Source organism: Gallus gallus, chromosome 1 (assembly GCF_016699485.2).
Source record: "Gallus gallus isolate bGalGal1 chromosome 1, bGalGal1.mat.broiler.GRCg7b, whole genome shotgun sequence".
Classification (NCBI taxonomy): Eukaryota; Metazoa; Chordata; class Aves; order Galliformes; family Phasianidae; genus Gallus; species Gallus gallus.
The window spans coordinates 87,552,334-87,566,921 of record NC_052532.1 but is presented as its reverse complement, the minus strand read 5'-3'; the positions used below and the strand labels follow the sequence as shown (position 1 = coordinate 87,566,921).

Genomic DNA, 14,588 nt, shown 5'->3' with positions numbered 1-14,588 from the left:
TCACTGGAACTGGGAACAGACAGTGATATCTCAGCCTGGATTTATTTCAGGGCTGTGGTTATACGCTCACTGCATAAACACTGGTGTCGCCATCAGATACTCCTGCCCCAGGGCTGCTTGTTGCAACCCCACAGCTCTGTTGGTGGAAAAGTTCATGTGACTGCTGGCCATCTGCTTCAGCACAAAGTCAGCTGGCTTAGCTTTATGAGCCCTTATTGCCAGCTACAGGCAAATGCTCCACCACCTCTTCCTCAGGGCTGTGCCAAAACTACTTGTATCAGGGTTGTGACCTGCCTGCAGTTATGCTTCTGATCTTCCCTTGAGACATGGCCAAATTATTCCCAAGCTTTGCAATAGTGATGCAAACAAGGATATAAACCAGCTTGTTTTTAGGAACCTATCAGAAAAGCAGAATTCCAGTTCTAGGTTACCTGGCTGAAATGGCACTGTATCATGCAATTCCAAAAAAATATCTGGACCTGCCTTTTTTATTTTTTTTTAAAGGACATACAGACACCCGAACAGGTGAATACTGTATCAAGAAATCCAAGCAGCTGCTATTACAGCATCAATTGCCAGACCATCTTATTCTCAAAAGATGTTGCTTAACAGACCATTGTATTAGCACACTGTAAAAAAAGTAATAAAAAAATCATTCATGCATATCAAAGAGGTTCTGTCAAATACATCCCATAAAAAAAAAAGAGTCAGAACTCAGTACTAGCACAAGTCTAAACTTGCAAAAGTCTGACTGTTCCATATCTAATTATATAAATACAGAAGTCAATACCAAAATTGACATGCACTAGAAAAGAACAGCTGCTCAATCTTGCATATTCTAATGTAATTATTTTTGAAGCATTCAAAAAGCAAAGATCTAATCCAGGGTTGCCTGGCTAGGATACACATGCTGGATTTGAAAATCAGCCAGTCTGAGATACTATCATAGTAGTAGAACATGATTTTGTGATCCCAGAGTCAAAAAAGCATCTTCCCTAACATATATTCGCTTCTCTACTACCTCTGTTACAGAGGCTGTCTGTAAATAAAACAGCCAAATGTGTCATGTGTTTTTCTACCTGTATGACCCTCAGCAATGGAGCAGAGCAAACTCAAACCATTTTTATCAGAACAAACTGACAATGGAGAGTTAAGATCTTAAGGGGAAAAAAAAATCTCATTTAATCACATTTCATTCAGACACTTGTTATTAAGAACGTACTGCACACTAATTTACCTTTGTTGGATTTTGGTTGTTCAGATGAGCCGCTTCCAACCTTTCTCTTTTTCCTTGGAACAGATGAATTTTTCCTGTCAAAGGTAATAGGACTGTATTGAGGGAGGCTGTTGAATTTCTTTTCAAATTCTTCTTCCAACTTTGCTAAGCTAAAGGGGAAACAAAACCAATCAAATTAAATGTAACTGCATTTCTGGAGAAAAAAATATATTATGAATACGTGTGGACACACCCATACACATGTACACATATTGAGAAGGAAAAGATGCACACATACTGTAAACTAACTATAATATAGTAATCCAACTTTGGCATAAATACATACAATCCAGCTTCTGTAGTTGTAATTGAGTACAAATTAAGTTTTAATATATGCAAATTATGTAAAAATAAAAATCAGTGCCATGCTGGTGACATTTAGCTGCACAGATTTGTAAATTAGGATTGTCTGTTCTATGAGGGGAATGAAAGAAGACAAAACCAATAAATAAACAATGTGGAGAATTTCACGTAAAGAAGTCACGTCAGACTGGAATGGAAATAATTCAAACTAGAGCAAAAACATCAAACTATCTAAAAAAAAAAAGGCAAGTCACCCAATCTTTGGGGGAAATAAAAAAATAATTCTAGAATGTTGTGCTTCAGGATTACAATTAGCCTTGTATTTCTTCTGGGGGATTATATTTCCTCTCTTCTTATTTTGTTTGTTGGGAGATGAGAAATAGAAGTAGCTCATAGCTTCAGTAATCCTACATTCCTCATAGGTCAGCCAGACCTGAATGACTGAAATATGCTTTACTTACAACACAAGAAATCCACAGATATAATATTATTTGTAGTAGCCAGATGAAAACAAAACACTTGAACTGGTTGGTATGGCATGGCCTTTCTGGCTGTAGTGACTGTGCTATCTTGTGTTAGCCCTATTTGTCAACAAACACCTGCAGCTGGGCAGGATCACCAGAAGCAAGAATGTTTTAATAAAAGGCAATTTGCACTGATAGGCAGATTATAAACAGAACTGCCCATGACAAGGGAACAGTATCATTTTCTACTAAATCTTAAGTGCTATTTGCTATGGAAAACTAGAACTCAATAGATGTTGGCGTGACTGTTGGAAGAGATAGCCGTCAGACTCTATATACTCGGAAGTGCCACAAGAAACATTAATTCTTCCTAATTTTCTTGAAACAGGATGTAAATCCAATTGCATTCTGAAAGCTTTGGTACATAGAATGATCCTTTGTTTGACCTCTACTCAGCTGTACGTGGACAAAGCACACCTGGCTTGCATCACCAGGGCAAATGTAAGCAGCTACTAATGGAGAAGAAGCTAAGAGGACACAGGGAAGTAAGGGGAGAAAAGTGTAATTCCAATGGCAGCAAGTGGTGAGGACCCAGCAGACAGATGCCCTAATGCTGAAAGGTGATGATGAAGGGAGCAAAAAGATTTAAGAGGAGCGGGTAAAAGTAAAAACAGCTCTTTGAGTAGACAGAAGATCAGGCAGGGTAAGGAACAAGGACAACCAATACCTTCTTCAGCACATCGGCTCCACAGATTACTGCTTCTGCCTTTACAGAGCTCACTGAACAATATTCATTAATGGCATGGCGAAATCAGGAAGCAAAATCTGTAAATCTGTATTTTTCCCACCCAGCCAGATAACTATGGTAGAACAATATTTGTCAAATGAATTATTACACAGTTTTCATAATAACCTCGAATAAGTTATTTGAAACTAATTTTTTTTTCTTTTTTTGGCTAGGAGATGCATTTGGTTTTCATGCCATAAGGTGACTTAAAAGTTTCTCAATTTTTAATTGAAAATTTGGATAATTACAAAGTCTATAAGCACTGCACTAAAAATACAAGGTGTACCACTAGTTTTGTTCCAAATAAGAGAATGCTTGGTGACTTTCATCAGTTTAACATCTTTGCTGCAGAGTGAGTTGCAGCTATATTTCCTATACAACAGGCTACAAAAGGGGCAGAAAAAAGGCTGGCACAAAAGAAACACATTATAGTTTTAAGCATGAAGCATGGAAAATCTACTCCTTTTTAAATTCATTTTCACTCTTTGAATTCAGATAATTGGAAGTCTTCAAGAATTTGCAAGTTAGTATGAATGGCCAAACATATTTAACAGCTACGCCTGCAGTTAAATAAGTCTGTTAGTACTCTTAGAAAAATTGTTATTCATACAGTAGAAGAGTAATTCTGTGCAGCTTTACTAATGCATTCAATGCATACAATGCATTTGAAATCATTAATTATTCATCTGGTATACTTAATTCCTTTACTGTATATACATCTTGCTTCCATAGAGGCAAAATGGCGTATTTATCATAATCATTTGCAAATATTAGAATGGTACTTAGTTCTCTTCTGTCAGCAATTTCAAGTGGGCAAAGAAATCTCTTTTTTTCTAGTCTAATTCTGTTTGCTCTGCTTGAACACCTACACAAAACTTCAAATATTGTTTGTAAAGTGCTTTGAAAATATCATTAACCCTCTTCATCTCTTGAGCAGGTAAATATTGTAGTTTGTTGGGTTTTCTTTTAAGCAAGTGAGCAAATAATGTCATTCAAATTTGTTTACATGAGTGCAAACCAGGAAAGATCTCAAAGAAATTACTTTGGTATATAAGCAACAGGAATCTGGAGTATAACTCAACCAAACAGGGTTGGCATTTTTCAGGAATTCTATCTAATTCTGATTCTGTAGTTTAAAATGTTTGAGTGTTAGATATTCACTAACTGCTATGGGGAGGACTCGCTCTTAAGGTACCAGGCTGACCTTGTTCAAAACTTTGAACAGTGTTAAACTGCAACTTACCCAAAAACAAATTCTTCCTTTGGCTTCGGCCTTTTCAGTTTTTTGTTCCCGCTTGTCCCGCTTTGGGAAAAAGCCCAGTTTTCTTCATTCCAGCATCCTTCATGATCTGAGGAGTTGCCTTTTCCTGAGCTTCTTTTTCCTGGGATGAAGGTAGAAAATTGTTTCTCATCTTAGAAAAAGGTGCTAAGGTGGGCGCAGAAGGAACTTGCATACCCATTCATCAATGCAGTTTATGATGTCTGACCTTCCTGAAGGAGTTACTAAACAATCCTTTTTCCCCTGCCAGAACAAGATAATCAACTTTTCGGCAGCTTTCTTTTTTCTTTTTTTTTTTTCCTCCCCCTCCTCCCCCCCCCCCAACTTTACATATATGCAACCTTCAAAATCAGGATCCCCTGAGGTATGAAGGAAGACAAAGAAATGAGTAGATTTACAGTAATAATCTTACCTAAATTACAAACATCTTTTTTCATTTTAACTTTGAATATTTACCCATTTAAGTCTACTATTTGGAAAAATACATTTCATTATATCTCATGAAAATTTCTGGAAGCTTTCAGTCTCAAATGTATCCTTCCACAAGGCAAAGTTTTCTTGCTCACCACCTACAGCAAAACTAACAACCAAAGGGAAAGCACAACATATCTGCCTTTTGTAGGATGGATAACAGTGCTCATAAGCCACAGCTTCAAGAGATGTTTACACAGAAAGCAACTGTTCAGGGTTACGTGCAACACAGGTCCTACAGACTTCTATCAGCAGGCTGATGAATCAACTGGACTAGCCTTCGGTCAAAAAGCTAAAACTCAGATCAGGAAAGACAAAACCTAAGAGGCTTAGAAAAATAGGAATGCAGACTGCAGGACTCAAGATGACCTGCCCTGGACCACGAAGCCCCCAAGCCCAGTATTTCAGGTGATCAGACACAGAAACCCCATCACACACTTCTTAAACTCCAGTTTAAACAAACTGCCGCTCTTCCTCCCACTCCAGGCAGACTTTTGTGGTTCATGCTGTAAATGAAGCAGTCAAAACCACCCACCTCTGTCCACGTTAGCACGCAGAGACGTAAGCATGCCCTCTGACACCAGAGTTTTATAAAGAGCACCTTTGCAAGATCTCTCTGATTTCCTGGAGCCACAGGTTTCTATTTTTTTAACACAGTCACTGTCCTCAGTTTTGACCTGTTCTGGTAAGCTCTGGGGTACCACCTCCTCTGTTGGGGTCAGTGGTTCCACTTTAATGCTATCAGAAGCCTCACAGGGTACTTCCTTGTTGGCTGTAATACTTAGGAAATCAGGAGGCTTTGATTCTTTGGTGGTCTCCATGGGTTTCTCCTTTGATGTCTTCTTCTCTTTAGATTTCACTTTTTTCTTTGGTGATTTTGTATCCAACATGCTTCCCTTCACATTTGAGGATGGGCGGGCTTTTTTGCGTGGAGTTTCTTCAAGTCTCTCAGCACCCCAGTCTCCTTTTGCAACAGCTTCAATTGTATACATTACACTCTCAATGTCCGACTCGGAGGACTGCCTCTTTTTACAAGGCTTTTTAGGGGTGGATTTTTCATTTGTGTGCCGGTCCAACTTATTTTTCTTTTTCTTCTTCTTCAACTTTTCCGGCTTGCCTAGCCCAAGGATACTCATTTCAGCTAACGAAAGCTCTGGAGAACGGCACATGTAATCCTTTGTGTTATCATTTCTCTCAAAAGGATTGCTATCCTTTAGAAGACAAGTAAAATCACTGCATTTTACAGTTTCTAATTCCTCAGCTTTTGCCTCATCCCAGTTTTGCAATTTCTCTGATTGTTCCATTTTTCCTGTACAGGAGTCTTTTATTGTTGTCTTCTCCAGTTCTTCCACTTCCATTTCTGGAACTTCCCTTGTCACATCTTCTGATACTTCCACTTTTATTTTCCCAGGTTCTTTCACTTTCACCCCTTCTGAAGCAAGGCACATCTAAAGTGAGTTAAAAATAGTTACTATGCAATAAACATCAACTATTAACATTACTTACCTGCATTAAAAGGAGTGCTACAAAGGAAATCTCTCTAGGATCCTAATTCATGAAAGCAAACTACGCTGAAGAACAATACTAAAAAAAATGCTGAAGTTCTAATGAAGCAGATGAAATAAGACTGGTGGACTCTACTGCACTAATAACAAAATAACAAAAAAACCCTACAAAAAAAATAATACTCTTAGTTGTGTTTCCACAATCCTTCAGGTGCCTTCTATGTATCCTAGAAAGACACTGCTAGACTGATTTTTCAGAACATCCCAAATGCAATAGAACAATACAGTATGTCACTATCACCATGGTCAAGCTACTTGAAATCTCAAATCCATACCCTTCCCAGTTTCCAAGTATCTCCACAAACAATTCTCTCCTCCATTTTCCAAACGGCCTCCAAAAGGGAATAAAAAAAGTTGATCAAATCTCAGCAATCATTTTCTTTTATTTCAATGCGCAAAATAATTCGGAAGATACTATAAAAGCCTTCCAAATCCTTATTCTAATGTCACAGTCCTACCCTGCAAAGAACTGCAAAGCAGTAGTTGCCATGGTTATCTTCTCCTGGAGATAATGTTAATGGAAACCAAAACAGTTCATTCTGGCTGAAGAACAGTGATATTCAAAACAAGAGCTGTAACAAAGTCCTCAAACTGCCATGTTCCTTCAGCAGTGACTTGGAAGATGCACTCAGTTTTGGATCATTTGTAAGCCATGCTGACACTGCTAGAGGCTAGTACTTTGCAGTGTCAAACAGCTGTCCTTGGGAAGGCAGGCTTTCTCCTCATCGTCTCTCTTACAGCTTCCTAAGCTGAACTCCAAGTTCTATTTTATTTCTAAAACAATTGAACAGCCACCTGGAGTGAAATGAGATGGCAGAACCTTGCTTTGGACCAGACATCAGCAGTGTTTCTATCCTGTAGCTCAGCCCACGGGCCATGTAGTCAGGAAGGATGTACTCTGTGAGTCACTGGGTTTTCCTCAAATCAATTTTAGATTTCTCAAATTTTTGCAAGGTAAAAAGATCACTCACACCAATATACAATACCAATGACAGAACTCTGAAATAAGTTTCCAAAATTCCCTCTGTATTATATTGGGTAGAAATCCCTGATGTGGCTCAAGTTAAACTAGGCTGACCGTTAGAAACACTGAAACTTTGGCAGCTCAGTGTCTGTTTGTAAGCAGATTGGATTATAGTGAGAATCTCATAACTATGCTGAGGTAGGCTCTGGCACCAGGGTACCTCTGTGGCTTCACTGCAAAGTGATATAAATCCAGTCTGTGATTTCCAGAAGCCAAAGATCAATCTTACAAATGCAACTCATTGAACATTAATGATACTTTGTCAATTAAACACACCCTCTCACCAATGGATTTTTTTCCTTTCTATCCTTGCTTCTCCTGCAGCAGCCAATAGTACAGAAGGCTATATATGTAGCTACAAAAAAGTGTTTTTTGTTTTATAAGATCTAAATACTAAATAAACTCACAATTCAGTCCTTAAGGTTAGGATAATCTACCAAAAAACCAAAACGAAACAAAACAAAAAACTTAGAAACAAAAGAAATACAATATTTCTGTAAGAAGGAATTGGTTTTAACTCGTCTTAAATGGAGAAGTTTCTGAGAGTATAATAACAGAGCTTGTAGAGAAGTTATTGACCTGCTCATTCTTCCAGTAGTATGTATGACAGGCAAAAAATAACCAAAGTGGCTAATGCCTTTTAACAGGTATTTGTAATGACAGTGTAATTTGAACAACAGACCAACCCAGCCCTTCCTTTGAATTCCATCCCGATCCCCCACCATCCAATCTAGTCAAAACCGTAATCCCTAAAACAAAGGATTGAAGTAATTCAAATGGAGATTGGATAACCCTCTGACTATCAGGGACTGGTACTTCTCATCAGCTGTAACATGGACACTTAGTCTCCAAATCGATTGCTAATCTGAAGAAATCTTAGCATATGGCACCCAAACTGAAAAAGAACTTATACTTCTATAAGCTACAGTGTAATTATAACTGGCAATGTACTGCCTTCCAGACTTGGGCGATCAACATCATTAACTTCTCCAACCCACTGCACCTGTAGTAATTAGTCATCAGTATTGAATACTACCTCTGCCAGTTGAAATAATGCTGATGTTCCACACTGCTTTGTTAAATCAGGACCTGAATGGGATGTACTTGAAGAAATCTAAAAAAGAAACAAAGGAGAAGAATAAAGAAAAACATTATTTCACCAGAATAATTCTATGTTTATCACGTATCATTTGAAAGGATTGTTTCCGTCCTCTTGACAAAATGCATTCATAAGATTATATAAGCATACCAAAAAGAAGCATAGACGTGTGTGTGCCTTTACAAATAAAACTTCACTACTACACTGCACTGGTAGAAAACACCATGGACATTAAAAGCTACTTCCAGATTTGGGGATCTTCTTGACAGGATTCTCTCTGGAGGACGAACTGAAGCACATATTTCTCACATGTAAATAAACACCAGGGGCTCTGTTAGGGGATTGCATCAACCTATACCAGCGTACAATCCAGCTGATGTTTCTGAAAGCTTTGTTAGATATTGGCTTGCTAATTCCTTTCACTGTCACAGCTTAAGAAGCTTAGTTCTGTCAGGACATGGCACTGCCTGGTGGTGTCCTTCAGGATTCGTATGACAGATTTGCTATGAAACCAAAGTCATGTAGAAGCCCTCAGGCCTTTGGTAACCTTTCATGATTACTCTGCAGCATATGAGAAGCTGTTTGGCAAGCAGATAGCCAATTATTCTCAAATAAACTTTTTTCTTCTATTAGATTGTGATCTACTTCAGCATTTTAGCGTTCCGCATCAGTTTTGAGCTAGACATAAAGAAATAATTTTCTAAATTTATTAAAACATCAGTGTCAGAACATCAGTATGAAGAAGATGATGTTTACTGCTACGGATATGTCCCAAAGTCTTTGATCAGGCTTGCAGGTTTCTTATAATTGCTTCCTTGGAAAGAACTGGAATTCTAGGAACTGAGGAACTAAAGCATTTGTTTTCATCCACTTCAGTTAGCCATTCCAGTACCAATATCAGCTCAGTTTTTACTGCTTCATACCAACATGGGCCCAAAAACCTGCTTTGCAGAAATCACACTCATCACTGCCATACAGGAAAGAACAAAAAATGTTAAGAATGCTATCTCTAGGCCTCCCAAACTGAAGATTCCAGCTCAAGTCTCTGATTGCTTCTTACAGCCAGGCATTGTCAGTGTTGCAGGCACCCTGCAGCACAGGAGAGTCCTCCTTGCCTCCTGGAAATGACATGCACCCAGCCACTGCCATCTCCCTGCACCGAAGGCTGAAGACAAAGTGTGCATTCAGACACAGCACAAGGCCTAGCAAAGCAGATCAGTAGCAGCCTGCCAGGCTTCAGCCTTCAGCATGGCTTCTCCAACTGTTTTTAGAGCTTAGAAATTCTTAGAAATCTTTAGGAAAGCACTACATCTGCTTTTACATTTTATCACCATCTGTGAAATACAGAAAATGAAGGCACAGAGTGGGGAAAAAATAAGATAAAATTGGTGAATCCACATAAGAGAGATGTAGGAGAAGCAGATCAGTGTGGCATGCCAAAGCTGACAGGCTCCCACGCTCAGGATCTCTGCCATGCAAGCAGCATGCAGACAGCAGTCCAGCCCCCTCCAGTGCACAGCATCTGCAGTTTGGAATTACAGCGGCACAGCACAAATGTCTGCCAAATGAACCTGTAAACTTGAGATGCCCTGGAGATGATGTGAGCATAGTTTATGTGGGATACTCCAAACCAGGTCCTAAATTACTATCTGAAAAGTTAAGCTGAATCTCACTTTATTTATCCAATTACAATCCAGGATCATAGATATCTCCAAAAACCAACCAATAAACAAAACACGAATAAAATCAACAGTTCTAATCTACTATAAGAACTAGAGATAAGGAAGTCACTGATCTTAGCTAAGGATAATGACCCCTTGCATTGGCACTGCTGATAACGTTGCAGCACAGGTGAACAAACAGTATTCCTGCCAGAGATTGCCTCTAGGGTAAGGTAAATTTTCATCTACTCATGTAAGTCCTCAAAGATAATCTTCCTAGTAGCATTACCATCCTTGCAAGGCATGAAATACTCATCTATGCAGACTCAAAGCATGGTGTTTTCTTTCAGTGCTTCCAATCTTTTTTTCCTCTGAGAGGGATTAGCCTCAGCAGCAAGAACATATGTATGGATACTGCTAGAAAAGATCCAAAGAACCACTTTCCTCATTGAAGCAGAAAGCCATTTTGAAAACAACAACAACAAAAAGTAGATGAGTAAGGTGGTAGGAACCTCCCTTATTCACTTGGAAAGCAGCATATAATTTTCATTTGCAGCATATAAGTTTATATGCTCAAAAGTTTGATTTATCCATATCAAAGAGGAGACCTCTACAAGGTTACACTGAAAACTCTTAGAAATTTTCCAGGATCTTGGGAGACCTTGACTTGTATTCTTGATTTCTGACAACTGTCAGTTTCGTAATTCAGTATACTACTTCAACGTCCAAGTCTTCATACGGATCCTTGGATGATCTCAAAGTTTACTTTCCTCCTCTTACTCTGGGGTCCTCAATTCAGCAATACACCTCTCAGTCTCTAAAATAAAACTTCATATTTTGAATCCTCATTACAATTATTTTAATTCACCTCCTCAATAAAAAGAATGCAATTGTCTTGTCTTTGCTATTGTCCTAGACTTAGTTTTTATTACAGTTAGAAGGTTAATATTCCTGAAAGGAAATACAAATTCCATATGGTATCCAATAAATGATGCATATTTACAAGTGCATAAAGAAGAACCAGGTTCCCCGGGCCCAGTACAACTGCCTAACTCTCTTACTATTTGATTATTTACTGACTGAGTTATGCCTCTGGAAATACTGAATTTAATGCTAGAGCAAGCCTTATACAACTCATATTCTGAGGGAGGAAAAACCACACATCTTCTCATTGTGCTGTTAATGGGTATAAATTTTACCTCTGCCAACTGGAAGAGTGCCGACTTCCCGCAGTGCTTTACTGGCTCAGGACTTGACAGCTGGGAAGTATTTGATGAAATCTAGGTTTTAAATGAACAGAGGAGAAAATATTTCAGTGTTAATCAGGAAAGAAAGAAAGGAAGGGAGAAAAATAGTGAAGAAAGAATTAGTTAAATCTGTCACTTTTAGATCTTTCTGGAAAAAGGCTCTACTTCAAATTAGCAATCCCATTCAAAAAACACTTAACAGGCATTTAGAAGTTAGCAGAACATAAACACCAATAACATTCTGATCACACTGTGTCTTTTATGCCACTCCAAGTGAACAAAACATAACTTAAAAAAACATGAATTGTGGTGCTCAATGTTCAATAAAACTCTACTGAAAAGCCCAGGCATTATTTGGTCAGATATAGAGGAAGATTATTTGTTTTCACAGGCACCAGCTGCTCGTTTCACTTCCTTTCTTTAGGAAAGAACGTCCTTACATCTGGAGATCAGCTTTCTATACAGATGTTGCTGTGCCAGCAGCAGTGCTTGGTAAATAACTCTCACCGCATTTCAGAATTGCTTTTGCTGCCAAACTGTTCTGACCTGCTTCCAAGCACAGTATTATGAGTTCACCAACACAACAATTATCCATTATTTCTTGTATTTTATTTTGTCTGGCATGGCATTACATAGTAGTACTTGGCCTGGAAGCCTTGGAAAACCCTTTGATAGGGAAAAGACCACCAGTGTTTATTTGACATCTGCCTCATAAAGAAATACATATATGACCATGACCTTTTGGATGGAAAAATTATCAAAGTAGCCTCTTTGTATTTAATTTTGTTGTTGCTTTTAACTGGATTATTTGAACAGCTTTTCCATGGTCAAGGAGATTCATTATATGAAAAAAAAAATCTGAAAAATCCTGAAGTTATTTTTTTTACTGCCAACCACTAAAGATATGTTGAGTAATATTTGACCATGCATTATTATTTCAGTATTAAACTAAAACAATTCAAAATCCTACTTCTCCCTTGGTGCAGCTCAGTGAACACACTCAGGATCCCAAGACTCCTTGTACACTGCACTTCATGGGAAGAGAGCTTTACATTTTCCTCTTTCTACTGTAATACATTCTCAGTTCTTAATGGTTTCTTTAGCACAGTATGAATAGTAGAAAAGGAACATTCACACACTAAAGTGCAACCTGAGAATATACAGGCATATCTTGCCTTCTGATGTACAATGTGAGAAAAGAGGAAAAAATAACAGTTTTGACAATAGGTTGGGCACTCTTAACAAAATGTGAGAACCTTGTAGTACCAATTAGAAGAGAGGAAGGCAAAATCCTTCTTCAGAAAAAAAAATCTTCATCAGCAAGACAACAAGCACAAAGAGACAAACTTAGAACCTGTTCTGCCAAAGTTGCTGGCCAAGTGTCAGAAGATTGCAGCTATCAATCAGCTCTCCAGCTCGTTCTCTGTCTAAACACAGTCTTCCTTTTTTAATCAGAGTAATCAGTACCTGCAGTACCACAGTCACAGATAGCTCCTTCTTATGCCGACGCTTAACTCAGGGACCATTAGGATCCAGTTACTTAATATACCTTGAACAATGCAGGTGATATTTTAGCTACTGTATTACACTGTAGTTTGCACAGGATGCACGTCAGTTTTTCACTCATCTCTCCACCTCCCAGCCATTTCATTTCAATACAGATATTTAATGATTGCAGTTCAGAGACAAACATCAAGTATATTTATTTTAAATAATGACTTTACCGTGGAAGACTACAGCTTTACCTAAGAGAAGGTTGGAAGAGAACATACTGACTAGATCTCACAGGCTCAGTTTCACAGCATTTTGACCAAAGTTTTGGATTCAAGACTTCTGTTCTGCAGAAGGATTTAATGGAAAGGGTTGCCATCAAGTCTACTAAAGGTGAGTATGTGAGAACACAGCAAGGAAAAAGCCATCCTCAAGCATACATTTTTTTTTTTTTAACAATGATAAACTGTTGGACTAGCAAGGAGAATTCTGCTCTACTGACTGCTGGATACGACTGTACATATTTCAGTTAAATAACCTAGAGCAAAGCTTCTGAAGAGCAGCTGTAAGTGAAGAGTTTGGGTTTTTCAGCTTCATTTTTCTTAAGATGGTTAAACCAGCAGCTTTACCGCTGTTACTCTCTGGAAGCTTTATCTGTGTTTAATAAACGATAAAACTTTATGTAAGTAAGCCTAAGAGGTACTAGTGTCTCTTTTCTGCAGAGCAGTCATCACCATCTGTTTGCGTTTGCCAAACATGCATCCAAGTAAGACCAAGAGAGCAAGGGGCCCCATCTGCTCTGCTTCCTTTACATAGCAAGAAGAACAACAGTAAGCAGCCCATGTGAGCAGGCAGCTTGCAAACAATCATCATGCCAAGTAGCACAACCCACTGCTGAGAAATTACTGGCCTATATACTGGCTTTCCACAAAGGTAGCAGTGAGAAGGAAAAAACGAAGGACCAAGTATTTGCAAGATCAGAGAAGAGAGGAAAAGCCAAGAATATAACTTGGCCACACACCAAAATTAAAAACAAATAAACGAACAACTTATGAGGACATCATGTTATCTTGGAAGACCACTGCAATTGCTGCCTGCACACCCACAGGATCTAGCAAAGTACCACTCCCATGATTCTCATCAGCTGTTGCAGCAAGACAACACAGAGTAGGTCTCATTAATCATATCCTTATCAGCTTTAATTGAAGACTACAACACACGTGGGACAGAAAGCCAGGCTGACTGAGGCTAGAAAGAAAGAATCTTATACTACAACAGCATATAATGAGCCATTTGTGAGTGACAGCAGACTTGGACACCTCTACTCAAGGAGTACATTTAAGATGACAAATCTACTCAATGGGACCACTGTCTTCACAAAGAATCATTCTCATTCATCCTGCTGCAAAGGCGGTAAAGAGAAAGGAAACATATGAAGAACACCCAGTCAGAACCAAAAATGAGTTGGGATGGCTGCCAGAAGTCTCCAGGCACATCAGACCACAGCACAATTCACATTTCTTCACAGGTCTACTTGGCTGCTGGCTATATAACTACTTTCTCTCCCTCCCTCCCTCTTTTTCTTTTGTAGCACTGTACATTGCTGACAGCAATCTACTGCAAATTGCTTACCATAATTTAGTTTACTAAATGCAGTAATGCATTCATATAGACAAGGCCCAGTAAGAAGTGGCTCAAAAATGAATGGGATTTTTGCCAGACTTGACAAAGACACCCTGTGCATATGTAAGCCTTTATAACTGAAAGAGCACAAGCAGCTTTAATAGCAAGAATAATTACAGAAAGAAAAAAGAAAAAAAAAAAAAAGAAAGAGAAAGCATCTTAAAGAGGTTCTTTAGCATGCATAGTATTTTCCCCTGGAACAAAGCAAACGAAATACAGGTGGCAATCTTAAAACCAT

The 14,588-nt window shown here is 38.5% G+C and overlaps 1 protein-coding gene across 29 annotated transcripts in view; it reads right to left on the bottom strand.

Moving 5' to 3' along the window:
• The window catches only part of BBX (BBX, HMG-box containing), a 141,244-nt gene that overhangs the window by 31,781 nt on the left and 94,875 nt on the right, over nt 1-14,588 (bottom strand). For 24 of the 29 annotated variants that reach the window (XM_040647640.1, XM_040647643.1, XM_040647599.2 and 21 more), the window contains 5 exons: nt 11,129-11,209; nt 8,206-8,283; nt 5,116-6,028; nt 4,074-4,212; nt 1,238-1,386 (listed from right to left, as the gene is read on the bottom strand). In XM_040647640.1, coding sequence (XP_040503574.1) covers nt 1,238-1,386; nt 4,074-4,212; nt 5,116-6,028; nt 8,206-8,283; nt 11,129-11,209 — 1,360 coding nt within the window. The remainder of the gene's footprint in view (nt 1-1,237; nt 1,387-4,073; nt 4,213-5,115; nt 6,029-8,205; nt 8,284-11,128; nt 11,210-14,588) is intronic. The other 5 variants (XM_040647616.2, XM_040647632.2, XM_040647661.2 and 2 more) reach the window with 2 other exon arrangements.